At 66.5% G+C, this 25,204-nt stretch overlaps 2 protein-coding genes across 2 annotated transcripts; one reads left to right on the forward strand and one right to left on the reverse strand.

Moving 5' to 3' along the window:
• EPHB4 (EPH receptor B4) lies at window positions 1-16,668 on the forward strand. Its single transcript, XM_058828493.1, has 20 exons — window positions 1-58; window positions 206-353; window positions 914-984; window positions 1,519-1,769; window positions 2,494-2,981; window positions 4,820-4,975; window positions 5,304-5,645; window positions 6,817-6,947; window positions 7,502-7,667; window positions 8,040-8,139; window positions 9,025-9,080; window positions 9,255-9,368; window positions 10,787-11,034; window positions 11,883-12,101; window positions 12,761-12,910; window positions 13,987-14,180; window positions 15,136-16,104; window positions 16,149-16,179; window positions 16,244-16,555; window positions 16,646-16,668. The coding sequence occupies exons 2-17, from the start codon at window positions 302-304 to the stop codon at window positions 15,236-15,238; spliced, it is 2,841 nt and encodes a 946-aa protein (XP_058684476.1). The 5' UTR covers window positions 1-58; window positions 206-301; the 3' UTR covers window positions 15,239-16,104; window positions 16,149-16,179; window positions 16,244-16,555; window positions 16,646-16,668.
• LOC131574106 (transferrin receptor protein 2-like) lies at window positions 15,811-24,920 on the reverse strand. Its single transcript, XM_058828494.1, has 19 exons — window positions 24,879-24,920; window positions 24,421-24,490; window positions 24,135-24,339; window positions 23,816-24,005; window positions 23,240-23,374; window positions 23,059-23,164; window positions 22,694-22,835; window positions 22,472-22,636; window positions 22,148-22,284; window positions 21,321-21,488; window positions 20,905-21,024; window positions 20,321-20,384; window positions 20,139-20,206; window positions 19,981-20,057; window positions 18,701-18,785; window positions 18,375-18,584; window positions 17,677-17,817; window positions 16,605-16,968; window positions 15,811-15,860 (listed from the first exon to the last, which is right to left on the reverse strand). Exons 2-19 carry the CDS (start codon window positions 24,451-24,453, stop codon window positions 15,811-15,813), a joined length of 2,460 nt encoding a protein of 819 aa, XP_058684477.1. The 5' UTR covers window positions 24,454-24,490; window positions 24,879-24,920.
• Window positions 24,921-25,204: the final 284 nt, after the last annotated feature.

Below are 25,204 nucleotides of genomic sequence, written 5' to 3' on the forward strand. Positions count from 1 at the left end.
CCCTGCCGGATTTTGGGATCACCCCCGGATTTTGGGATCCCCTCTGGATTTGGGATCCCCCGCCGGATTTGGGGTCCCCTCCGGATTTGCGATCCCCGCTGGATTTGGGGATCCCCCCCGGATTTTGGGATCCCCCTCTGGATTTGGGATCACCCCGGATTTTGGGACCCACCCGGATTTTGGGATCACCCCGGATTTCGGATCACCCTCTGGATTTTGGGATCCCCGCTGGATTTTGGGATCCCCCTCTGGATTTGGGATCACCCCAGATTTGGGGTCCCCCCGCTTTGGGGTCCCCGCCATGGGGCTGTGGCTGCTGTGGCTCTGGGTCCCCCTGGGGCTGGCGGAGGAGGGTGAGTGGCACCCCCGGGACCCCCCGGGATTTGGGGCGGGGGCTCCGGGAATTTCGGGGTTTGGGGACCCCCGGGACCCTTCGAGGGGTCAGAGACCCCTGGGATGTGAGGGGGGTCCCGACACGGGGGGGCTCTGGGGTGGGTTTGGGGTCTCTGGGGTGGATTTGGGGTCCCTGGTGTGGATTTGGGGTCTCTGGGGTGGATTTGGGGTCTCTGATGTGGATTTGGGGTCCCTGGTGTGGATTTGGGGTCCCTGGGTTGTATTTTTGGGGTCTCTGGAGTAGATTTGGAGTCCCTGGTGTGGATTTGGGGTCTCTGGGGTGGATTTGGGGTCTCTGATGTGGATTTGGGGTCCCTGGTGTGGATTTGGGGTCCCTGGTGTGGATCTTTGGGGTCTCTGGAGTAGATTTGGGGTCTCTGGGTTGTATTTTTGGGGTCCCTGGTGTGGATTTGGGGTCTCTGGAGTTTTGAGGTCTCTGGGTTGTATTTTTGGGGTCTCTGGTGTGGATCTTTGGGGTCTCTGTGGGGTCCCCGGTGTTTGACCCCTCCTGACCCCCCAGAGACGCTGCTGGACACGCGGCTGGAGACGAGTGACCTTCAGTGGACTGTCCACCCGCAGGGAGAGGGGCAGGTGCGACACGGGGGACACGGGGGGGACACGGGGGGGACACGGGGGGGACACGGGAGGGGGACACGGGAGGGGGACACGGGGGGGACACGGACACGGGGGGGACACGGGGGGGACACGGACACGGGGGGGGGACAGGAGGTTTCTGACGCCGCTCACCTCCGTGTCCCCCCCGTGTCCCCCCATCCCTTGTCTCCGCTGTCCCCAATGTCCCCCTGTCCCCCCCGTCCCCAATGTCCCCCGTGTCCCCCATGTCCCCGTGTCCCCCCCGTCCCCAATGTCCCCGTGTCCCGTGTCGCTGTCCCCCTGTCCCCCCTGTCCCCCCTGTCCCCAATGTCCCCCATGTCCCCCCAATGTCCCCCGTGTCCCCCGTGTCCCCAATGTCCCCAATGTCCCCCCTGTCCCCCCTGTCCCCAATGTCCCCAATGTCCCCAATGTCCCCCATGTCCCCATGTCCCCGTGTCCCGTGTCGCTGTCCCCCCTGTCCCCATGTCCCCCCAATGTCCCCCTGTCCCCCCTGTCCCCGTGTCCCCGCAGTGGGAGGAGCTGAGCGCGCTGGACGCGGAGCTGGGCGGGGCCGTTCGCACCTTCGAGGTGTGCTCGGGGCGGGGCCGGGGCGGGGCCGGCCGGGACCCCGCCCACAACAGCTGGAGCCCCGCCCAGAACAGCTGGAGCCCCGCCCAGAACAGCTGGCTCCGGTCCCGCTGGGTGCCCCGCGGCGCCGCCACCACCGTGCTGGCCGAGATCCGCTTCACCGTGATGGCGTGCGACAGCCTGGGGACACGGGGGACACGGGGGACACGGGGGACACGGGGGACACGGGACACTGACAGTGACAGTGACACTGACAGCCTGGGGACACGGGGGACACGGGGGACACGGGGGACACGGGGGGACACGGGACAGTGACACTGACAGCCTGGGGACACGGGGGACACGGGGGACACGGGGGACACGGGGGACACGGGACACTGACAGTGACAGCCTGGGGACACGGGGGACACGGGACAGTGACAGTGACAGTGACAGTGACAATGACAGTGACAGCCCGGCGGGGACTCCAAACACACCCGGACCCGGGCACCCCCCTGGCAACGGGGATGCCCTTGACAACCCCGATTTCCATGGCAACCACCCTGACAACCGCCCGCATCTCCATGGCAATGGCTCCCCCAGCCTTTATATCCATGGCAACCACCCCAAACCCCTCGATCTCCATGGAAACCACCCCGAACCCCTCGATCTCCATGGCAACCACCCCGAAACCCTCGATCTCCATGGAAACCACCCCGAACCCCTCGATCTCCTCGGAAATCACCCCAAACCCCTCAATCTCCACGGGAACCACCCCAAACCCCTCGATCCCCACGGAGATGACCCCGAAGACCCCGATCTCCTCGGAAATCCCCCCGAACCCCTCGCTGTCCGCTCCGAGCGCCCCGATTCCTCCGCCGGGCCGCCGGTTCCGCGCCCGTTCCCCGCCCGGCGCCGCCGCAGCCCCGCCGGGCCCCCGCGGCCCTGCAAGGAAACCTTCTCGGTCTTCTACCACGAGTCGGACGCGGACACGGCCACGGCCACCTCGCCGCCCTGGATGGAGAACCCCTACGTGAAGGTGGACACGGTGGCCGCCGAGCACCTGTCGCGGCCCGGGGGCGGCCCGGGGGCCCGCGTCAACCGCAAGGTGCTGCGGCTGGGCCCGCTGAGCCGCGCCGGCTTCTACCTGGCCTTCCAGGACCTGGGAGCCTGCATGGCGCTGCTCTCCGTGCGCCTCTTCTTCCGCCGCTGCCCCGCCGCCACCGCGCGCCTCGCCCGCTTCCCGGCCACCGTGCCCGCCGAGCTGGTGGCCCCGGTGGCCGGGGCGTGCGTGGCCGGGGCGGTGCCGGCGGCGCAGGGGGTGCCGCTGATGTACTGCCGGGAGGACGGGCGCTGGGCAGAGCCACCCGCGCTGGGCTGCGTGTGCGGGGCCGGGATGGAGCCCAGCGAGGGCACGGGCTGCCGCCGTGAGTCTGGGGAGATTTGGGCTGATTTCGGGTGGTTTTGGGTGTGGGACGGGCGCTGGGCAGAGCCACCCGCGCTGGGCTGCGTGTGCGGGGCCGGGATGGAGCCCAGCGAGGGCACGGGCTGCCGCCGTGAGTCTGGGGAGATTTGGGGTGATTTTGGGTGATTTCGGGTGGTTTTGGGTGTGGGACGGGCGCTGTGCGGGGCCGGGATGGAGCCCAGCGAGGGCACGGGCTGCCGCCGTGAGTCTGGGGAGATTTGGGGTGATTTTGGGTGGTTTTGGGTGTGGGACGGGCGCTGGGCAGAGCCACCCGCGCTGGGCTGCGTGTGCGGGGCCGGGATGGAGCCCAGCGAGGGCACGGGCTGCCGCCGTGAGTCTGGGGAGATTTGGGGTGATTTTGGGTGGTTTTGGGTGTGGGACGGGCGCTGTGCGGGGCTGGAATGGAGCCCAGCGAGGGCACGGGCTGCCGCCGTGAGTCTGGGGAGATTTGGGCTGATTTCGGGTGGTTTTGGGTGTTTTGGGTGTGGGACGGGCGCTGTGCGGGGCCGGGATGGAGCCCAGCGAGGGCACGAGCTGCCGCCGTGAGTTTGGGGAGATTTGGGCTGATTTTGGGTGGTTTTGGGTGTGAGAAAGGCGCTGTGCGGGGTCAGCATAGAGCGCAGTGAGGGCACGGGCTGCCGCCGTGAGTTTGGGGAGATTTTTCCTGGGTTTGGGTATTCTGGGGTTGGTTTTGGGTGGTTTGGGTGTGGGACGGGCGCTGGGCAGAGCCACCCGCGCTGGGCTGCGTGTGCGGGGCCGGGATGGAGCCCAGCGAGGGCACGGGCTGCCGCCGTGAGTCTGGGGAGATTTGGGGTGATTTCGGGTGGTTTTGGGTGTTTTGGGTGTGAGAAAGGCGCTGGGCAGAGCCGGGATGGAGCCCAGAGAGGGCACGGGCTGCCGCCGTGAGTTTGGGGTGATTTGGGCTGATTTTGGGTGGTTTTGGGTGTGGGACGGGCGCTGTGCGGGGCCGGGATGGAGCCCAGCGAGGGCACGGGCTGCCGCCGTGAGTTTGGGGTGATTTTGGGTGATTTTGGGTGGTTTTGGGTGTTTGGGGTGTGGGACGGGCGCTGGGCAGAGCCGGGATGGAGCCCAGCGAGGGCTCGGGCTGCCGCCGTGAGTCTGGGGAGATTTGGGGTGGGTTTGGGTGTTTTGGGGTGTTTTGGGTGTGGGACAGGCGCTGTGCGGGGTCAGCATAGAGCGCAGTGAGGGCACGGGCTGCCGCCGTGAGTTTGGGGTGATTTTAGGTGATTTTGGGTGTTTTGGGGTCGGTTTGGGGTGTGGGACGGGCGCTGTGCGGGGCCGGGATGGAGCCCAGCGAGGGCACGGGCTGCCGCCGTGAGTTTGGGGAGATTTGGGGTGGTTTTGGGTGGTTTTGGGTGTGGGACAGGCGCTGTGCGGGGTCAGCATAGAGCGCAGTGAGGGCACGGGCTGCCGCCGTGAGTTTGGGGAGATTTTTCCTGGGTTTGGGTATTCTGGGGTTGGTTTTGGGTGGTTTGGGTGTGAGACAGGCGCTGTGCGGGGCCGGCATAGAGCGCAGTGAGGGCACGGGCTGCCGCCGTGAGTTTTGGGTTGGTTTTGCAGAGTTTTGGTTGGTTTTGAGCTGTTTTTGGGCTGCTTTGGGGAGTTTTCAAGGTGTTCGAGTGGTTTGTGGTGTCGGCGTGAGTGGGACTGGAGTTTTTGGGGGTTTTTCTGGGGTCCTGAGAGGGTCTGGGGGGGCTCCAAAAGAGTCGGGGGTGTCCCGGCGGGAGGTCTCCGGGGGATTTTTGGGGTGCTTTAGGGATTTTTAACCCCTGTCCCCAGCCTGTCCCCCCGAGACGTTCAAGGCGGAGGCGGGGGGGGGTCGGTGCCAGCCCTGCCCCCCCCAGAGCGAAGCCCCCTCCCCCGGAGCCCCCTCCTGTCCCTGCCGCCCCGGATTCTTCCGCGCCCCCGGAGAGGGACCCTCGGACCGCTGCTCCGGTGCGCGCGGCTTTGGGGGAAATTCGGGGCAATTCGGGGCTTTTCGGCTGCGGGATTTTGCGGCGTTTTGGAGGGAGGGGTCCCCCTGGACGGAGGGATTTGGGGGTAATTTATGGGGGGGGGTCTTGGGGGGATTTGGGGAGCTCGGGGGGGGGGAGTTTGGGGCGTCTCGAGGTGGGTTTTGGGGAGGATTTGAGGGGTCCTGGGGGAGGATTTTGGAGGTCCCGCTGGGAATATTTCAGGGGGTCTCTGGACCTCCCAGGGGGGAATTTGGGGGGGTCCCATGGACGATCCCCCCCTGACCCCCCCCCCCCGTTTCCCCCCGCAGCCCCTCCCTCAGCCCCCCGTGCCCTGGTGGCCCAGGTGAACGGCTCGGGGGTCCGGCTGTCCTGGAGCCCCCCCCGGGCCGGGGGGGACCGGCCGGACCTGCGCTACAATGTGGGGTGCCGGGCCTGTCCCCCCCCCCGCGGGGCGCCCCCCCCGTGCGGCCCCTGCGGCCCCCTGGCCTGGGCGCCCCCTCCCCAGGGGCTGCGGACCCCCGCGGTCAGCGTGGCCGGGCTCCGGCCGCGGGTCACCTACAGCTTCAGGGTCAGCGCCCGCAGCGGGGTCACCCCCCCGGGACCCCCCGAGCCCCCCGCGGCCGAGATCAACGTCACTGCTGGCGCCGACGGTGAGACCCCCAAAACACCCCAAAATCACCCCAAACCACCCCAAATCACCCCAAAATCACCCCAAAATCACCTCAAAATAACCCCAAAACCACCCCAAACCACCCCAAAAACCCCCCGAGCCCCCCGCGGCCGAGATCAACGTCACCGCCGGCGCCGACGGTGAGACCCCCAAAACACCCCAAAACACCCCAAAATCACCCCAAATCACCCCAAAACCCCCCCGGGACCCCCCGAGCCCCCCGCGGCCGAGATCAACGTCACTGCTGGCGCCGACGGTGAGACCCCCAAAGCACCCCAAAATAACCCAAAATCACCCCAAATCACCCCAAAATCACCCCAAAATAACCCAAAATCACCTCAAAATCACCCCAAAACCACCCCAAACCACCCCAAAAACCCCCCGAGCCCCCCGCGGCCGAGATCAACGTCACTGCTGGCGCCGACGGTGAGACCCCCAAAACACCCCAAAATCACCCCAAAACACCCCAAAATCACCCCCAAACCACCCAAAAATCACCCCAAAACCCCCTCGGGAACCCCCCGAGACCAACATCACCACCGGGGCTGACAGTGAGACCCAAACGCCCCCCCAAACCACCCCAAAATCACCCCAAAAACCCCCCCGAGCCCCCCGCGGCCGAGATCAACGTCACTGCTGGCGCCGACGGTGAGACCCCCAAAACACCCCAAAATAACCCCAAACCACCCCAAAATCACCCCAAAATAACCCAAAATCACCTCAAAATAACCCCAAAACCACCCCAAACCACCCCAAAAACCCCCCTAGCCCCCCGCGGCCGAGATCAACGTCACCGCCGGCGCCGACGGTGAGACCCCCAAAACACCCCAAAATAACCCCAAACCACCCCAAAATCACCCCAAAATCACCCCAAAATAACCCAAAATCACCTCAAAATCACCCCAAAATCATCCCTAAACCACCCCAAAAACCCCCCCGCGGCCGAGATCAACGTCACCGCCGGCGCCGACGGTGAGACCCCCAAAATAACCCAAAATCACCCCAAAACCACCCCAAAACCCCCCCGGGAACCCCCCGACACCAACATCACCACCGGGGCTGACAGTGAGACCCAAATCCCCCCAAAATCACCCCAAAATCACCCCAAAATCACCCCAAAATGACCCCAAACCCCCCCCCTCGCCCCCCAGTGCCGCCCCCCGTGTCCGACGTGGTCCGGGTGGGGGGGGGTCCCGGGGGGGTCACTCTGGCCTGGCCCAGCCCCCCCCCGGGCCCCCCCGGGCCCCCCGTGCTGGACTACGAGGTCAAATACTATGAGAAGGTGAGGAGGGGGCTTGGGGGGGATTTGGGGCCATTTCGGGGGAATTTGGGGCGTTTTGGGCGGGGAAATTGGGTTTTTTATGGGGAATTTGGGGTTTTTTGGTGGTTTGTATTGGGGGGATTTTGGGGTTTTTTGGGGGTTTATTTTGGGGAGGATTTGGGTTTTTTTGGGGTTTATTTTGGGGAGGATTTGGGGTTTTGGGGGGTTTATTTTGGGGGGGATTTGGGGTTTTTTGGGGGGGTTTATTTTGGGGGTGATTTGGGTTGTTTGGGGGTTTATTTTGGGGAGGATTTGGGTTTTTTGGTGGGGTTTATTTTGGGGGGGATTTGGGGTTTTTTGGGGGTTTATTTTGGGGGTGATTTGGGCTGTTTGGGGGTTTATTTTGGGGAGGGATTTGGGTTTTTTGGTGGGGTTTATTTTGAGGAGGGATTTGGGTTTTTTGGGGGGTTTATTTTGGGGGACATCGGGGCTTTCTAGGGTTTATTTTGGGGGTGATTTGGGTTGTTTGGGGGGGGGATTTGTGGTTTTTTTTTCGGGGTCCCTGACCCCCGCAGTTGGGGGGCGGGGAGGGGCCCCCCCAGTTCCTGAAGGTTCCGCGGCCGCGGGCGGAGCTGGGGGGGCTGCGCCGGGGGGGTCTCTATGGGGTGAGGGTCCGCGCCCGCTCCGAGGGCGGCTACGGCGACTTCGGGCCCGAGACCACCGTCAGCGCCCCGGGCAGCGGTGAGACCCCGGAATTCCCCTAAAAACACCCCAAAAACCACCCCAAACACCGCAAAGTGCCCCAAAACATCCCAGACACCCCTGAGAACCCCCCCACATTCCTTTGATCCCCCCCAAACCTCCCCAAATCCCCCCCAAATCCCCGTAAATTCCCCCAAATCCCCCCCAAATCCCCGTAAATTCCCCCAAATCCCCATAAATTCCACCAAACCTCCCCAAATCCCCGTGAATTCCCCCAAATCCCCCCCAGATCCCCCCCAAATCCCCGTAAATTCCCCCAAATCCCCCCCAAACCTCCCCAAATCCCCGTAAATTCCCCCAAATCCCCCCCAGATCACCCCCAGACCCCCCTGACCCCCCCTTTTCCCGCAGAGGGGTCCCGGGGTGGTCCCGGGGGGGTCGTGGCCGGAGCCGCTGCCCTGGGGGGGCTCCTGGTGCTGGCGCTGCTGGGGGGGACCCTGGTGTGCCTCAGGTGAGGGGTTTGGGGGGGTTTGGGGGGGATTTGGGGGTCTCTGGGGGGTTCTGGGGAAGACTTGGGGTGGATTTGGGATGGGTTTGGGGGTGTTTGGGGTCTCTGGAGAGTGTTTGGGTGGATTTGGGGGTGTTTGGGGTGGATTTGGGGGTGTTTGGGTGGATTTGGGGGTGTTTGGGGTGGATTTGGGGGTGTTTGGGGTCTCTGGAGAGTGTTTTTGGGTGGATTTTGAGGTGTTTGGGTGGATTTGGGGTGTTTGGGGTGGATTTTTGGGGTTTGGGGTCTCTGGAGGGGTCTGGGGTGGGTTTGGGGTGGATTTGGGGTGTTTGGGGTGGATTTGGGGGTGTTTGGGTGGATTTGGGGGTGTTTGGGGTGGATTTGGGGGTATTTGGGGTCTCTGGAGAGTGTTTGGGTGGATTTTGAGGTGTCTGGGTGGATTTGGGGGTGTTTGGGTGGATTTGAGGGTGTTTGGGGTGGATTTGGGGGTGTTTGGGGTGGATTTGGGGTGTTTGGGGTGGATTTGGGGGTGTTTGGGGTGGATTTGGGGTGTTTGGGATGGGTTTGGGGGTGTTTGGGGTCTCTGGAGAGTGTTTGGGTGGATTTGGAGGTGTTTGGGTGGATTTGGGGGTGTTTGGGTGGATTTGGGGTGTTTGGGGTGGATTTGGGGGTGTTTGGGTGGATTTGGGGATGTTTGGGGTCTCTGGAGAGTGTTTGGGTGGGTTTTGAGGTGTTTGGGTGGATTTTGAGGTGTTTGGGTGGATTTTGAGGTGTTTGGGTGGATTTGGGGTGGATTTGGGTGGGTTTGGGGTGGATTTTGGGGAGGATTTGGGGTTTTTTGGGGCTCTCTGGGGGGGTCTCCATCCCCGTGTCCCCCCATCCCCGCAGGCGCTGGCGGCTCCGGGCGGAGAAGCAGCGGCGCAGCCCCGCCCCCGGGGGGCTCGGTAAGGGGGGGACCCCAAACCTCCCCAAACGTCCCCAAAAACGCTCCTCAGTGTCCCCACGGGGGTGGGGGGTGGCAGCAGGTGACACTGGGTGACCCCAGGTGACACTGGGTGACCCCAGGTGACCCCGGGTGACCCCAGGTGACCCCAGGTGACGCCGCTGTCCCCCCCCAGGTGGGAAGCTCTACATCGACCCCCTGACCTACGAGGACCCCGAGGTGGCCCTGAGGGACTTTGCGCAGGAGATCGACGTCACCTGTGTCACCATCGAGGAGGTCATCGGCGCAGGTGACCCCGGGAGCGCCCCTGGGGGGCTCGGGGGGGTTTTGGGGTGTCTCACCTGGCCCAGGTGCATTCGGGGGGGCGTGAGCGGCTCTCCCTGGGGGTCCTGGGGGATTTTGGGGTCCCACAGGTGAGTCCCACCCATCTCAGGCGGGTTCGGGGCTGCACAGGTGGGGTTTTGGGGTGGATTTATCCGGGTTTTGGGGTCCCCCAGGCGAGTTTGGGGTTTTTGGGTGGGTTTAAGTGGCTCTGTGTGGATTTTGTTGGTTTCTGGGGGATTTTGGGTGGGTTTAAGGGGTTTTGTGTGAATTTCGTTGGTTTCTGGGGGGATTTTGGGTGGGTTTAAGTGGTTTTGTGTGGATTTCGTTGGTTTCTGGGGGGATTTTGGGTAGGTTTAAGTGGTTCTGTGTGGATTTCGTTGATTTTTGGGGGGATTTTGGGTGGGTTTAAGTGGTTCTGTGTGGATTTCGTTGGTTTCTGGGGGGATTTTGGGTGGGTTTAAGTGGTTCTGTGTGGATTTTGTTGGTTTCTGGGGGGATTTTGGGTGGGTTTAAGTGGTTCTGTGTGGATTTCGTTGGTTTCTGGGGGGATTTGGGGTGGGTTTAAGTGGTTCTGTGTGGATTTCGTTGATTTCTGTGGGGATTTTGGGTGGGTTTAAGTGGTTTTGTGTGGATTTCGTTGGTTTCTGGGGGGATTTTGGGTGGGTTTAAGTGGTTCTGTGTGGATTTCGTTGGTTTCTGTGGGGATTTTGGGTGGGTTTAAGTGGTTCTGTGTGGATTTTGTTGATTTTTGGGGTTTTTGGGTGGGTTTAAGTGGTTTTGTGTGGATTTCATTGATTTTTGGGGGGATTTTGGGTGGGTTTAAGTGGTTTTGTGTGGATTTCGTTGGTTTCTGGGGGGATTTTGTTTGGGGTTAAGTGGTTCTGTGTGGATTTTGTTGGTTTTTGGGGGATTTTGGGTGGGTTTAAGGGGTTCTGTGTGGATTTTGTTGATTTCTGGGGGGATTTTGGGTGGGTTTAAGTGGTTCTGTGTGGATTTCTTTGATTTCTGGGGGGATTTTGGGTGGGTTTAAGTGGTTCTGTGTGGATTTCGTTGATTCCTGGGGGGATTTTGGGTGGGTTTAAGTGGTTCTGTGTGGATTTCGTTGGTTTCTGGGGGGATTTTGGGTGGGTTTAAGTGGTTCTGTGTGGATTTCGTTGGTTTCTGGGGGGATTTTGGGTGGGTTTAAGTGGTTCTGTGTGGATTTCATTGGTTTCTGGGGGGATTTGGGGTGGGTTTAAGTGGTTCTGTGTGGATTTCGTTGGTTTCTGGGGTGATTTTGGGTGGGTTTAAGTGGTTCTGTGTGGATTCCGTTGGTTTCTGGGCGGGTTTGGGGTAGCTTTGAGGGGATTTCGGGGTGTGACAGGCGAGTGCCACCTGCGGCAGGTGAATTTGGGGAGGTGTGGCGCGGGCGCCTGTCCCTGCCGGGCCAGCCTGAGGCCGAGGTGGCCGTGAAGACGCTCAAGGGCGGCGCGGGCGAGCGGCAGCGCCGGGAGTTCCTGCGCGAGGCCGCGCGCATGGGGCAGTTCCGGCACCCCAACGTGGTGCGGCTGCGCGGCGTGGTCAGCGCCGGGCCCCCCGCCATGATCGTCACCGAGTTCCTGCTGCACGGAGCGCTGGACGCCTTCCTCAGGGTGGGGACAGCCTGGGGACAGCCCTGGGGGACTGGGGACATCGGGGGACATTGGGGACATTGGGGACATGGGGCCCTTGATGCCTTCCTCAGGGTGGGGACATTGGGGACATTGGGGACACTGGGGACACGGGGCCCTTGATGACTTCCTCAGGGTGGGGTCATTGGGGACATCGGGGACATTGGGGACATTGGGGACATGGGGCCCTTGATGCCTTCCTCAGGGTGGGGACAGCCTGGGGACATTGGGGACATTGGGGACATGGGGCCCTTGATGCCTTCCTCAGGGTGGGGACAGCCTGGGGACATTGGGGACACGGGGCCCTTGATGCCTTCCTCAGGGTGGGGACAGCCTGGGGACAGCCCTGGGGACTTTTGGGGCACTGGGGACATTGGGGGGATTGGGGACATTGGGGACAGCATTGGGGATCTCAGGGACATTGGGGACATGGGGCCCTTGATGCTTTGCTCAGGGTGGGGACAGTGCTGAGGACATTGGGGACATTATTGGGAATTGGGGACATCGGGGATTGGGGCCACTGGGGACATTGGGGATTGGGGACATTTGGGATTGGGGGCATGGGGGGCTTTGGGGACATTTGGGATTGGGGACATGGGGGACATTTGGGACATTTGGGACTGGGGACATGGGGGACTCTGGGGACATTTGGGATTGGGGACATTGGGGATTGGGGACATTTGGGATTGGGGACATGGGGGACTTTGGGGACATTTGGGACATTTGGGATTGGGGACGCGGGGGACTCTGGGGGTGCTGGGGACGGTCACTCGACCCCTTCCCCAGGGCCCCGGGGATGTGACGTGCTCTGTGCCCCGCGGTGTCCCCAGGGCCGGGAGGGGACGCTGTCCCCGCTGCAGCTGGTGGCCATGCTGCGCGGCATCGCGGCCGGGATGCGCTACCTGGCCGAGGCCGGCTTCGTGCACCGGGACCTGGCGGCGCGGAACATCCTGGTGGACGCTCACCTGGTCTGCAAAGTGTCCGACTTCGGGCTGTCCCGGGCGCTGGACGGGGACAGGGACAGCGACCCCACCTACACCAGCTCGCTGGTGAGAGCCCGGTGCCGGCCCCGCCGGGAACGGGGGGATTGAGGGGCTTTGGGGCTGGTTTGGGGGGGATTTCGGGGGGTTTGGGGCTGGTTTGGGGGTCTCACAGGGGGATTGAGGGTGTTTGGGGGTCTCACAGGGGGTTTGGGGCAGGTTTGGGGGGGATTTCGGGGGGTTTGGGGTTGGTTTGGGGGTCTCACGGGGGGTTTGGGGGGGTTTGGGGTTGTTTTGGGGGTCTCACGGGGGGATAGAGGGGATTTTGGGCTGGTTTGGGGGTCTCACAGGGGGTTTGGGGGGGTTTGGGGCTGGTTTGGGGGTCTCACAGGGGGTTTGGGGGGGTTTGGGGTTGTTTTGGGGGTCTCACGGGTGGATTTCAGTGGGTTTGGGGCTGGTTTGGGGGTTTCACAGGGGTATTTCAGTGGGTTTGGGGTTTTGGGGGTCTCACGGGGGGATTTCGGTGGGTTCAGGTCGTTTTTGGGGTCTCCCAGTTGTGTCACATTCCGCCCTGGACATTTGGGGCCGCCAGGAGCGGGGTCCCGGGTGGGTTTTGGGTTTCCCGGAGCAGTTTGGGGTTTCCTGGGGGTTTTGGGGATTCCCTGAGGGGATTCAGAGTTTCCCGGGGGTTTGGGGATCCCCCTGATCCCCCAAACCCCCCCGGGCAGGGCGGGAAGATCCCGATCCGCTGGACGGCCCCCGAGGCCATCGCGTTCCGCACCTTCACCTCGGCCAGCGACGCCTGGAGCTACGGGATCGTCATGTGGGAGGTGCTGAGCTTCGGGGAGCGGCCCTACTGGGACATGTCCAACCAGGACGTGAGTCAGCCCGAGAGCCGGGACCCCAAAACCCCCGGGGTGCCCCCAAAACCCCTGGGGTGCCCCCAAAACCCCCGGGCTGCCCCCAAAACCCCCGGGCTGCCCCCAAAACCCCCGAGTTCCCACCAGTACCCCCCAAAAAAACCGAGGAGGCGCCGCCACGTGGGGACGTGTCCGGCCAGGACAGGAGTGACCCCAAAATCCAGGGGGCACCCAGACCTTCCCAAAACCCCCAAATGCTCCCAAAGCCTCCGCACCTGTCCCCAGGTGATCAGTGACATCGAGCAGGATTGTCACCTGTGTCCCCTCACCTGTCCCCAGGTGATCAATGCCATCGAGCAGGATTGTCACCTGTCCCCTCACCTGTCCCCAGGTGATCAATGCCATCGAGCAGGATTGTCACCTGTGTCCCCCTCACCTGTGTCCCCTCACCTGTGTCCCCTCACCTGTCCCCAGGTGATCAATGCCATCGAGCAGGATTGTCACCTGTCCCCTCACCTGTCCCCAGGTGATCAATGCCATCGAGCAGGATTGTCACCTGTCCCCTCACCTGTCCCCTCACCTGTCCCCTCACCTGTCCCCAGGTGATCAATGCCATCGAGCAGGATTGTCACCTGTCCCCTCACCTGTCCCCTCACCTGTCCCCTCACCTGTCCCCAGGTGATCAATGCCATCGAGCAGGATTGTCACCTGTGTCCCCTCACCTGTCCCCTCACCTGTCCCCAGGTGATCAATGCCATCGAGCAGGATTGTCACCTGTGTCCCCTCACCTGTCCCCAGGTGATCAATGCCATCGAGCAGGATTGTCACCTGTCCCCTCACCTGTCCCCTCACCTGTCCCCAGGTGATCAATGCCATCGAGCAGGATTGTCACCTCTCCCCTCACCTGTCCCCAGGTGATCAATGCCATCGAGCAGGATTGTCACCTGTCCCCTCACCTGTCCCCTCACCTGTCCCCAGGTGATCAATGCCATCGAGCAGGATTGTCACCTCTCCCCTCACCTGTCCCCAGGTGATCAATGCCATCGAGCAGGATTGTCACCTGTCCCCTCACCTGTCCCCTCACCTGTCCCCAGGTGATCAATGCCATCGAGCAGGATTACCGGCTGCCGCCGCCGCCGCGCTGCCCGCCGGCGCTGCACCGGCTGATGCTGGACTGCTGGCAGCGCGAGCGCGGCGCCCGCCCCACCTTCCCCCACATCGTGCGCGCCCTCGACCGCCTGATCCGGCGCCCCGAGAGCCTCCGGGTGCCCCCCGCCGACCCCCACAGGTGAGCTGGGGTGGGGGGCGCACCTGGGGGGGGCAGGATGGGGAGGGGGGGTCTCAGGATACCTGGATCCATGGGGGGGTCCCAACACACCTGGATCCATGGGGGGGTCCCAACACACCTGGATTATTTTGGGGTGGGGGCTGGAGGGTGGATGGGGCTGGAACAGCACACCTGAATTTGGGGAGGGGGGGCCCCAAAACACCTGAATCCATTGGGGGGGGTCTCAGGATACCTGGATTCATGGGGGGGGGGTCCCAAAACACCTGAACCCATGGGGAGGGGGGGTCCAAACACACCTGAATTTGGGGAGGGGGTCCCCAAGCCGTGGCTCTGACCCCCGCCCCTGTCCCCGCAGCTCCTCCCCGGCCTGCCTGGAGCAGCGCGGCCCCCCCGGCCCCACGGCGTCCCCCAGCCCCACGGCGTCCCCCGGCCCCATGGCTGCCCCCAGGCCCATGGCAGCCCCCGGCCCCACGGTGGCCCCCGGCCCCACGGCCACCCCTGGCTCCACGGCGTCCCCCGGCCCCACGGCAGCTCCCGGCCCCACGGCGTCCCACGGCCCCACGGCGTCCCCCGGCCCCACGGCCGCCCCCGGCCCCACGGCGTCCCCCGGCCCCACGGCTGCCCCCGGCCCCATGGCAGCCCCTGGTCCCACGGCAGCCTCCGGCCCCACGGCAGCCCCCAGCCCCACGGCGTCCCCCGGCCCCACGGCGTCCCCCGGCCCCACAGTCACCCCCAGCCCCACGGTGTCCCCCGGGCCCTCGGTGGGGGAGTGGCTGCGGGGGCTGGGGCTGGGGCTGGGCGGGTACGAGGAGCCGTTCCGCAGCGCCGGCGTCGCCGCGCTGGAGCTGCTGCCGCGCCTGCGCGGCGAGCACGGGCCCGGGGGGGCGAGGGGGAGCCACGGTGACCCCGCGGTGACCCCGCGGTGACCCCGCGGTGACCCCCGTGTCCCCCCCAGGGACCTGCTGCGCATGGGGGTGACGCCGGCCGGGCACCAGCAGCAGATCCTGGAGGGCGCCCAGAGCCTCCGGAGCCCCCCCAAAGGGGACCCCCAGTGCTGACCCCGCCCCCAGCCCCGCCCACAGCAAGATGGCCGCCAGGGAACGGCGGTAAGGGACGCAGCTGGTGGGGGACAAAGATGGCTGCCAGGACAATATGGCTGCCAGGAGGATGTGGCTGTTGTCGCAATATGGCTGCCAATTCAATATGGCCGCCAATTCAATATGGCCACCAATTCAATATGGCCACCAATTCAATATGGCCGCCAATTCAATATGGCCACCAATTCAATATGGCTGCCAATTCAATATGGCCGCCAATTCAATATGGCTGCCAATTCAATATGGCCACCAATTCAATATGGCCGCCAATTCAATATGGCCGCCAATTCAATATGGCCACCAATTCAATATGGCTGCCAATTCAATATGGCTGCCAATTCAATATGGCCACCAATTCAATATGGCTGCCATCACAATATGGCCACCAATTCAATATGGCTGCCAATTCAATATGGCCACCATCACAATATGGCTGCCAGGACAATGTGGCTCCACCCACCCAATGGGCGGGGTCTGGCTGGGGCAGTCTCAGGGGCGGGGCCTGTGAGGACGTGGCCACCAATGGGGGGCGGTCACACACGAGTGGGCGGGACCAACATGGGCGTGGGCGTGTGGGCGTGGCCTGCAGTGGGCAGGGCCTAAAATGGGCATGGTCTGCAATGGGCGTGGCCAGCAGTGGGCAGGGCCGGCAATGGGCGTGGTCTGCAATGGGCGTGGTCTGCAATGGGCGTGGTCTGCAATGGGCGGGGCCCCTCGGTGCTTTTATTGTCCCCAATCCCGGGTCGCAGCCAATAAACGTGGCTGATGCAAATGAGGGGTGGGGCTGTGCCCCAGGGTGTCCCCAGGTGTCCCAAAGATGTCCCCAAGTGTCCCCCAGGTGTCCCCAAGGTGTCCCCCAGGTGTCCCCCAGGTGTCCCCAGGTGTCCCCCAGGTGTCCCCAGGTGTCCCCAAGGTGTCCCCAGGTGTCCCCCAGGTGTCCCCAGGGTGTCCCCAGGTGTCCCAAAGATGTCCCCCAGGCCACCACTGAGGTCCCCTCTGTCCCAGTGTCCCCTCTGTCCCAATGTCCCCTTTTCTCCCAGGTGTCCCCACCGTCCCGAGTGTCACCAAAGGCCACCCCCATCCTCGGTGTCCCCATGGATCCCGCTGTCCCCAAGGTCCCCTTTGTTGTCCCCAGGGCCACCCCGCTCCCAGGTGTCCCCATAACCCCACGTGTCCTCCCGCTCCCAGCTGTCCCCGGTGTCCCCGAGGCCACCCCAGCTGTCCCCGGTGTCCCCATGGCCACCCCAGCTGTCCCCGGTGTCCCCGAGGCCACCCCAGGTGTCCCCGGTGTCCCCACGGCCACCCCAGCTGTCCCCAGTGTCCCCACGGCCACCCCAGCTGTCCCCATGGTCCCCGAGGCCACCCCAGCTGTCCCCGGTGTCCCCACGGTCCCCGAGGCCACCCCAGCTGTCCCCAGTGTCCCCGGTGTCCCCGCAGTCGCCGTTGTCCCCGAGGCCGCCCCTGTCCCCGAGGTCCCCGCGGTCCCAGCTGGCCCCGGCCATGGCGGCGGCCGCGCCGCGCAGGGTCCAGGCCAGCAGGGCCAGGCGCCGCCGGACGCTGTCCCCGCGGGTCCCCGCTGTCCCCAGCTCGGCCACCAGCGCCGGCAGCGTGTGACCCCCCCGGCCCAGCAGGACGTGGCGGAACGGGGTGACCAGAGGGGACACGAACGGGGACAGCAGGGACGCCTCGGCCTGAGGGGACAGCAGGGGACACGGTGGGACACGGGGACAGGAGGGGACAGCAGGGGACAGCAGGGGACACGGTGGGACACGGGGACAGGAGGGGACAGCAGGGGACACGGTGGGACACGGGGACAGGAGGGGACAGCAGGGGACAGCAGGGGACACGGTGGGACGTGGTGGGACACGGGGAGGATGGGGGGACAAGGACAGGGAGGGGACACAGGGACAGGAGGGGACAGGGCCAAGGGGACCCAGGGGGACTGGGAGGGGACAGGGACAGAGACGAGGGGACGGGGATGGGGACACAGGGGGACATGGGGAGGATGAAGGGACAAGGACAGGAACAGGGAGGGGACAGGGATGGGGACAGGGATGGGGACAGGTGACACGGAGGGGACAGGCGGGTGGCACAGGTGACACAGGGGACAGGCGGGTGGCACAGGTGACACGAGGGGACAGTCAGGTGACACAGGTGACAGGCGGGTGACACGGGGGACAGGCGGGTGGCACAGGGGGACAGGCGGGTGGCACAGGTGACACGGAGGGGACAGTCAGGTGGCACAGGTGACAGGCGGGTGACACGGGGGACAGGCGGGTGGCACAGGGGGACAGGCGGGTGGCACAGGTGACACGGAGGGGACAGGCGGGTGGCACAGGTGACACGGAGGGGACAGTCAGGTGACACGGGTGACAGGCGGGTGACACGGGGACACTCACGGCCATGAGGCGCGCGTTGAAGCCGCGGTTGAGGCGCTCGTTGGAGCTGTCCGATCCCGACATGTCGCGACGGAGCGAGGCGGCCGCGCGCACAACGCCCCCCCGCGCCGAGGAGAGGCACTGCAGCGACACCGCCCGCGCCTGGCGGCGGAACGGGGGAAACTGGGGGAACTGGGGGGGACTGGGGGGGACTGGGGGGGACTGGGGGAACTGGGAGGGACTGGGAGGGGACTGGGATGGACTGGGGGGGACTGGGGGGGACTGCGATGGACTGGGTTAGACTGGGAGGGGACTGGGATGTACTGGGATTTACGGGGTTGGACTGAGCTGGACTGGTCTGACCGAAAGCGTCCCGCCAAAGCCCTCCCGGTGTCCCCCGGTGTCCCCCAGTGCCCTCCCGGTGCTCTCCCGGTGTCCCCCGGTGTCCTCCCAGTGTCCCCCGGTGTCCTCCCAGTGCCCTCCCAGTGCTCTCCCGGTGTCCCCCGGTGTCCTCCCAGTGCCCTCCCGGTGTCCCCCGGTGTCCCTCCGCCCCTCAGCGCCCCCGCAGCGCCATCCCTCCTGCGCCGGTCTGTACTGGTCTGTACTGGTCTGTACTGGTTTGTACTGGTCTGTACTGGTCTGTACTGGTCTGTACTGGTTTGTACAGGTTTGTACTGGTCTGTACTGGTCTGTACTGGTCTGTACTGGTCTGCGCTGACCTGCAGCGGGGCCAGCTGTCGCACCAGCGCGTCCCCGAGCGCGCCGGGGTCCAGCGGCAGCCGCGGGTCGTGGCCCAGGCGGAGCAGGAGCTGCGCGGCCACCGCGGCCACCGCGCGGGCCACCGCGGGCAAGCGGCCCCGCAGCCGCGCCCCGAGCCGGGCCAGCGTGTCCTCGGGGGTCCCCAGAGCCGCGCGGGAGCCACCCGCCACCTGCGGGGACACGGGGGACACGGGGACATGGCGGAGCCGGTGCGGGGACATTTGGGGACACTCCTGGGACATTTGGGGACACTCTTGGGACATTTGGGGACACTCCTGGGCCGCACCTCGTCAAAGCCGAGCTCCAGCGCCGGGACCCCCGCGGCCGCCGTGAAGGGAAAGGCGGAACTGTCCGGGGACAAGGGGCGGATCCTGCGGGGACAGACGGACACGGGGACAGGGGGACAGGGACAGGACAGACGGACACGGGCAGGACAGGGGGACAGGGGCAGGACAGGGGGACAGGGACAGGACAGACGGACACGGGCAGGACAGGGGGACAGGGACAGGACAGGGGGACAGGGACAGGACAGAGGGACAGGGGCAGGACAGAGGGACAGGGACAGGACAGGGGGACAGGGGCAGGACAGAGGGACAGGGGGAACAGAGGGACAGGGGCAGGACAGAGGGACACGGGCAGGACAGAGGGACAGGGACAGGACAGGGGGACAGGACAGACGGACACGGGCAGGACAGAGGGACACGGGCAGGACAGAGGGACAGGGACAGAGGGACAGGGACAGGACAGAGGGACAGGGACAGGACAGAGGGACAGGACAGAGGGACAGGGGCAGGACAGGGGGACAGGGACAGGACAGAGGGACATGGGCAGGACAGGGGGACAGGGACAGGACAGGGGGACAGGGACAGGACAGAGGGACAGGGGGAACAGAGGGACAGGGACAGAGGGACACGGGCAGGACAGAGGGACAGGGACAGGACAGAGGGACAGGGGCAGGACAGAGGGACACGGGCAGGACAGAGGGACACGGGCAGGACAGAGGGACAGGACAGAGGGACAGGGACAGGACAGAGGGACAGGGGCAGGACAGAGGGACAGGGACAGGACAGGGGGACAGGGACAGGACAGAGGGACACGGGCAGGACAGAGGGACAGGGGCAGGACAGAGGGACAGGGACAGGACAGAGGCACAGGGACAGGACAGGGGGACAGGGACAGGACAGAGGGACAGGGGGAACAGAGGGACACAGGTGAGTGTGGGACACAGGTGTCCCCAGGTGGCGCAGACGGCCAGGCGGTGGCACAGGTGTCAGGGATCGGTGGCATGGCTGTCCCCGGCTGTCCCCAGGTGTCCCCGGGTGTCCCCAGGTGTCCCCAGGTGTGTCCCCAGGTGTCCCCGGCTGTCCCCGGGTGTCCCCAGGTGTCCCCAGGTGTGTCCCCAGGTGTCCCCAGGTGTGTTCCCAGGTGTGTCCCCAGGTGTCCCAGGTGTCCCAGGTGTGTCCCAGGTGTCCCCAGGTGTCCCCGGGTGTCCCCAGGTGTCCCAGGTGTGTCCCCAGGTGTCTCAGGTGTGTCCCCAGGTGTGTCCCCAGGTGTGTCCCCACTCACACGTCGCTCTCCCAGCCCCGTCCCGGCCGTGTCAGCTGCTCCAGGAGGCTCTTCCCGCCCTCGTTCGGACTCTCCACCTGTTTTTGGGGGGGGGGGGGGTGGGGGAGGGTGATGTTGGGGGCCCCTCCCCGTCCCCCCCCCCCCGTGCCCTCCCCCACCTGCTCCAGGGCGCTCTCGATCAGGTTCACCAGGGTGGGGCTGGTTCTGACCGCGAACCGCTCGGCACCTGCGGGGGGAGGGAAACGGGGCTCGGGGGGGTGGGGGAGGGGCTCGGGGGGGTGGGGGAGGGGCGGCGCCCCCCCACCCCCCAAACCGGTCCGGGGGAGGGGGAGGGGCGCACCCAGCACGGCCCGGTCCAGGCTGATGTAGGCGGCGACTTTGGTGTGCAGGAGGTCGGGGTAGCCCTGGGGGGGCCGGGGGGGTCACCGGGGGGGTCACCCCGGGATGGGGGGGGGGTCACCGGGGGGGTCACCCCGGGATGGGGAGGGTCAGCGCGGTCACCCCGGGATGGGGGGGGGTCACCGGGGGGGTCACCCCGGGATGGGGGGGGGTCACCGGGGTCACCCCGGGATGGGGGGGGGGTCACCGGGGTCACCCCGGGATGGGGAGGGTCAGCGCGGTCACCTCGAGCCACTCGGTGGCCCCCAAATGTCCGAACTCGCCGCCGTCCCAGCTGACGAAGAGCAGCGTCCGGCGCAGCTGGAACCCTGCCCGGGGATGGGGGGGTCCGGAGGGGCCGGGGGGCCCCCCAAAGGCGGGGGGGGGCGAGGCAGGGGTGGGGTCACCCCCAACACCCCCCCAGGACCCCCCCCTTGAGCCCCCCTCCCCCACCCTGTGGGCCCCTCTGAAGCCCCCCCCTCAATTGGGGACCCCAAACCCCCCCGATGTCCCCAAATCGGGGACACGCCCCAGCCCCGCCCTCACCCTCTCGGCCAATGGCGGCGAAGAACCGGGCGAGCTCCAGCAGGAGGGCGGTGCCCACGCCCGAGGCCGCCGCCCCCGGCCCCAGCGAATCGCGTTGGGCCCCCACGATGATGTAACAGTCTGGGCGGGGCCGGCGTCAGGGAGGCCACGCCCCCTCCGGCCACACCCACCACACCCCGGCCCATTGGCCCCGCCCATTTCTCACCCCCTGCAGTGGCCACGCCCCTCTGGCCACACCCACCCAGCCACGCCCAACCCAACCCCATGAATTCCATTGGCCCCCCAACCACGCCTGTGCTCTGACCACACCCACCCTGACCACACCCACACTGGCCACACCCACAGACCACACCCAGACTGGCCACACCCACCGACCACACCCACACGGCCCCGCCCCCCGTGGCCCCGCCCCTCACCGGGCTCCAGCCGCCCCCGCAGGGCCCCGAAGACGCTGGTGAGGGTCCCGGGGCGCGTCCCCCCCCCCCACGCTCAGCTGCAGCCGCCGCCCCCCCGGGCGGGGCAGGAACCGCAGGGACCCCCCCGGCGGCGTCCAGTGCGGGGGGGCCCGGGGACCCCCCAAAACCCTGGAATGGGGAGGGGGAGATGGGCCTGGGGGGGCCAGGACCCCCCAAAACCCTGGAATGGGGAGGGGGAGATGGGCCTGGGGGGGCCCGGGGACCCCCAAAACCCTGGAATGGGGAGGGGGAGATGGGCCTGGGGGAGTTTCACATTCAGGGGTGTCCTGGGTTTGGGGAGGGGTCCCAGGTTTCAGGAGGGGTCCCAGGTTTTGAGGAGGGGTCCCAGGTTTCGGGGAGGGGTCCCAGGTTTTGGGGAGGGGTCCCAGGTTTCAGGAGGGGTCCCAGGTTTCAGGAGGGGTCCCAGGTTTTGGGGAGGGGTCCCTGGTTTCAGGAGGGGTCCCAGGTTTCAGGAGGGGTCCCAGGTTTTGGGGAGGGGTCTCAGGTTTTGGGGAGGGGTCCCAGGTTTTGGGAGGGGTCCCAGGTTTTGGGGAGGGGTCCCAGGTTTTGGGGAGGGGTCCCAGGTTTCAGGAGGGGTCCCAGGTTTTGGGGAGGGGTCCCAGGTTTTGGGAAGGGTCCCAGGTTTCAGGAGGGGTCCCAGGTTTTGGGGAGAGGTCCCTGGTTTTGAGGAGGGGTCCCAGGTTTTGGGGAGGGGTCCCAGGTTTCAGGAGGGGGTCCCAGGTTTTGGGGAGGGGTCCCAGGTTTTGGGGGGGGGGTCCCGTCCGTACCGCAGCAGCTTCGCGGCCACGTTGGCGCTGATGGGGTGGGCGGGGATCGGGGGCACCCCCGGGGGGGGCCCGGGGGGGGCACGGCCGGTGAAGGAGGGGAACCCCCGGCTGAAGGGGTCCCCCGCCCCCTCCTGCACCTGTGGGAACACGTCAGACCCCCGACCCCCCCCAAAACACCCCCCAGGCTCCCCCGAGCCCCCCAAACCCTCCCCGTGCCCCCCGGATCTCCCCCCAGCACCCTCAGAGACCCCTCCCACCCCCAAAACTCCCCCCCAGCCCCCCGGGACCCCCGAGATCCCCCCCGTGTCCCCCTCCAGGACTCACGTGGACGGTCACGGCCGTGTCCCCCCCCAGCCCGGGGCCTCCCCCGGGCCCGGCCGTGTCCTGGGGGTCCGGGTACAGCAGGACCCCCACGGCCCCCGCCCCCGCCGCCGCCGCCACCTGCGGGGGTCCCAGATGTGTCCTGCACCCCCGGCTCTGGGGTCTCACCTTTGGGGTGGGGTCTCACCTTTGGGGTGGGGTCTCACCTTTGGGGTGGGGTCTCACCTTTGGGGTGGGGTCTCACCTTCTGGGCGGGGCTGCCCCTCCCCAGCCGCAGCAGCATCAGGTGACCCCGGGCCGAGACCCCCCGGGCCCGCAGCTCGGCCAGGTCCTGGGGGCGGCCGTAGTGGCCGTAGACCAGCCCCCCCTGCAGGCCAGGGGTCAGCGGGGTCAGAGGGCAGCAGGGGTTGAGGTCAGGAGGGGTCAGGGGTCAGCAGGGGTCAGCAGGGGTCAGAGGTCAGCAGAGGGCAGGGGTCAGCAGGGGTCAGCAGGGGTCAGAGGTCAGCAGAGGTCAGAGGTCAGCAGGGGTCAGCAGGGGTCAGAGGTCAGCAGGGGTCAGAGGTCAGCAGGGGTCAAAGGTCAGCGCTCACCGTGGCGTTGCCGGGGACGCTCCAGGCACAGAAAGCGTCGGGGTCGAGGCGGAGCCGCTCCAGCTCCTCCCCCTCCGGCCCCACCCAGCGCAGGGTCACCTCCCCCCTGGGGTCAAAGGTCAGGGGTCACTGCTCAGGCTGACCCCCCCGTCCCCCCCATGACCCCCCTGACCCCCATTACCGTATCGGGAGGGGGAGGGGCTGTGGGCGGCTCCAGGCCCGGGTCAGCCCCGCCCCCGCCAGGGCGCTGAGCACGGATTGGGCCAAAGCGCGGCCACGCCCTGACCCCGCCCCGTGCGGCCCCGCGCTGACCTCCCTGCGGACAGCGGTCAGCGGTCAGTGGTGGCACCGGGGTCACTCGGGAACGGCCGGTGGCCAGCAGTGGTCAGTGGTGGCACCGGGGTCACTTGGGAATGGCCGGTGGCCAGCAGTGGTCAGTGGTGGCACCGGGGTCACTCGGGAATGGCCGGTGGCCAGCAGTGGTCAGTGGTGGCACCGGGGTCACTCAGGGCTCAGGAATGGCCGGTGGCCAGCAGTGGTCAGCGGTGGCACCGGGGTCACTCGGGAATGGCCGGTGGCCAGCAGTGGTCAGCGGTGGCACCGGGGTCACTCAGGGCTTGGGAATGGCCGGTGGCCAGCAGTGGTCAGTGGTGGCACCGGGGTCACTCGGGAATGGCTGGTGGCCAGCAGTGGTCAGTGGTGGCAGCGGGGTCACTCGGGAATGGCCGGTGGCCAGCAGTGGTCAGTGGTCACTCACCGCACCCAGGCCTCCACCCGCTCCTCCGAAAGGTGACGCCGCAGCAGCTCCCGCAGGCGGGGCCGGGGGGGCGGAGCCTCTGCGCTGGCCCCGCCCCAAACTCCATCGGGGGTGGGGCCTCCTGTAAGAGACCCCGCCCCCACGGCCCCGCCCCTGCACGGGGTGTGGCCAATCCCGGCCACCAACAGCCCTGGGGCGGGGTCACAGGGGAGGGGTCACAGGGGAGGGGTCACTGAGGGTGGGGTCACAGGGGTGTGGTCACAGGGGGCGGGGCTGGGACAATGGGGGGACACTGGGGGGGTCACTGGGGGTCCCGTACCCAGCACGAAAGCGGTGGCCGAGCCCAGGGCCAGGGTGGCCAAGGGGTGGAGCCACGGGCGTTTCCGGGGGCGTGGCCTGCGCCTGGGGCGTGTCCGGGGGCGTGGCAGCTGCACGATGGGCTCCGCCCCCTCCTCCTCCTCCTCCTCGTCCCCCCCCCGGGGGTCTCTGTGCCGCGAGTACGACACGGGACCCCCCCCGGGGGGCTGTGGCCGCCGTCACGGGGGGTCCGGGGGGGGCTTTTGGGGGCTCCCCGAGACCGGGGGTCTCTTTGGGGGGGTCTTTACCCGTGCACGGAAGCAGCGCCTGAGGGTCTCCATCGGGGGTCCCGGCGGGTCCCGGGTGGACCTGGCTGGGCTGGGGGAGGCGCCGGGGGCCTCAGGACGGTCCCGGGGGTCCCCAAAGCCATTTGGGGGGCTCGGGGGAGGTCTCAGGGTGTCCCCAGGGTGTCCGAGCGCCGGCAGTGGCTCCGGGGGGTGTTCGGGGGGGTCCCCAGAGCGTTCCGGGGTCTCTGGGTTGGGTCCTGGGGGTCCCCGGGCGCTGCGGTTCCACGCGCCCCGAGGGACAGACTTTGCCCCCGCTTGGATTTTGCCCTCCCCCACTCCAAACCTGCGTCCCCCGCCAGCCCCCAAACCCCCCCCGAGCCCTCCGCGGTGACCCCCGAACCCCCGAACCTCCCTCCGAGCCCCCCACAACGGCCGCGACCCCCCCAAAGCCCCCGAATCCCTGCCCCGGTTCCGCTCACCCGGAGCCGCTGCGGCCCCGCCGCCGCAGGTGAGGAAAAGGGGCGTGGCGAGAGGCGCGGTGGGCGTGGTTTGTGTAGGGAAAGGGGCGTGGCGAGAGGCGCGGTGGTCGTGGTTTGTGTAGGGAAAGGGGCGTGGCGAGAGGTGGGGTGGGCGTGGTTTGTGTAGGTAAAGGGGCGTGGCGAGAGGCGCGGTAGGCGTGGTTTGTGTAGGGAAAGGGGCGTGGCTTGGCGAGCAGTGGGTGTGGCACAGTGGGGGTGGGTGTGGCTGTGGGCGTGGCCTGGAGAGGCCCCGCCTTGGCGCCGCCGAGTCCTGGCGCGTATTGACA

Source organism: Poecile atricapillus (genome assembly GCF_030490865.1).
Source record: "Poecile atricapillus isolate bPoeAtr1 chromosome 36 unlocalized genomic scaffold, bPoeAtr1.hap1 SUPER_36_unloc_4, whole genome shotgun sequence".
NCBI lineage: Eukaryota > Metazoa > Chordata > Aves > Passeriformes > Paridae > Poecile > Poecile atricapillus.

Coding starts and splice junctions, on each gene's coding strand:
- LOC131574106 (XM_058828494.1), bottom strand. CDS start 24,453: ATGGAGACCCTCAGGCGCTGCTTCCGTGCACGG. Junction 23,375..23,815: donor CGGGTGGAGGCCTGGGTGCG/GTGAGTGACCAC, acceptor CGCTGTCCGCAG/GGAGGTCAGCGCGGGGCCGC. Junction 18,585..18,700: donor TGGAGCTCGGCTTTGACGAG/GTGCGGCCCAGG, acceptor GTGTCCCCGCAG/GTGGCGGGTGGCTCCCGCGC.
- EPHB4 (XM_058828493.1), top strand. CDS start 302: ATGGGGCTGTGGCTGCTGTGGCTCTGGGTCCCCCTGGGGCTGGCGGAG. Junction 5,646..6,816: donor CGTCACTGCTGGCGCCGACG/GTGAGACCCCCA, acceptor CTCGCCCCCCAG/TGCCGCCCCCCGTGTCCGAC. Junction 7,668..8,039: donor CGTCAGCGCCCCGGGCAGCG/GTGAGACCCCGG, acceptor CTTTTCCCGCAG/AGGGGTCCCGGGGTGGTCCC.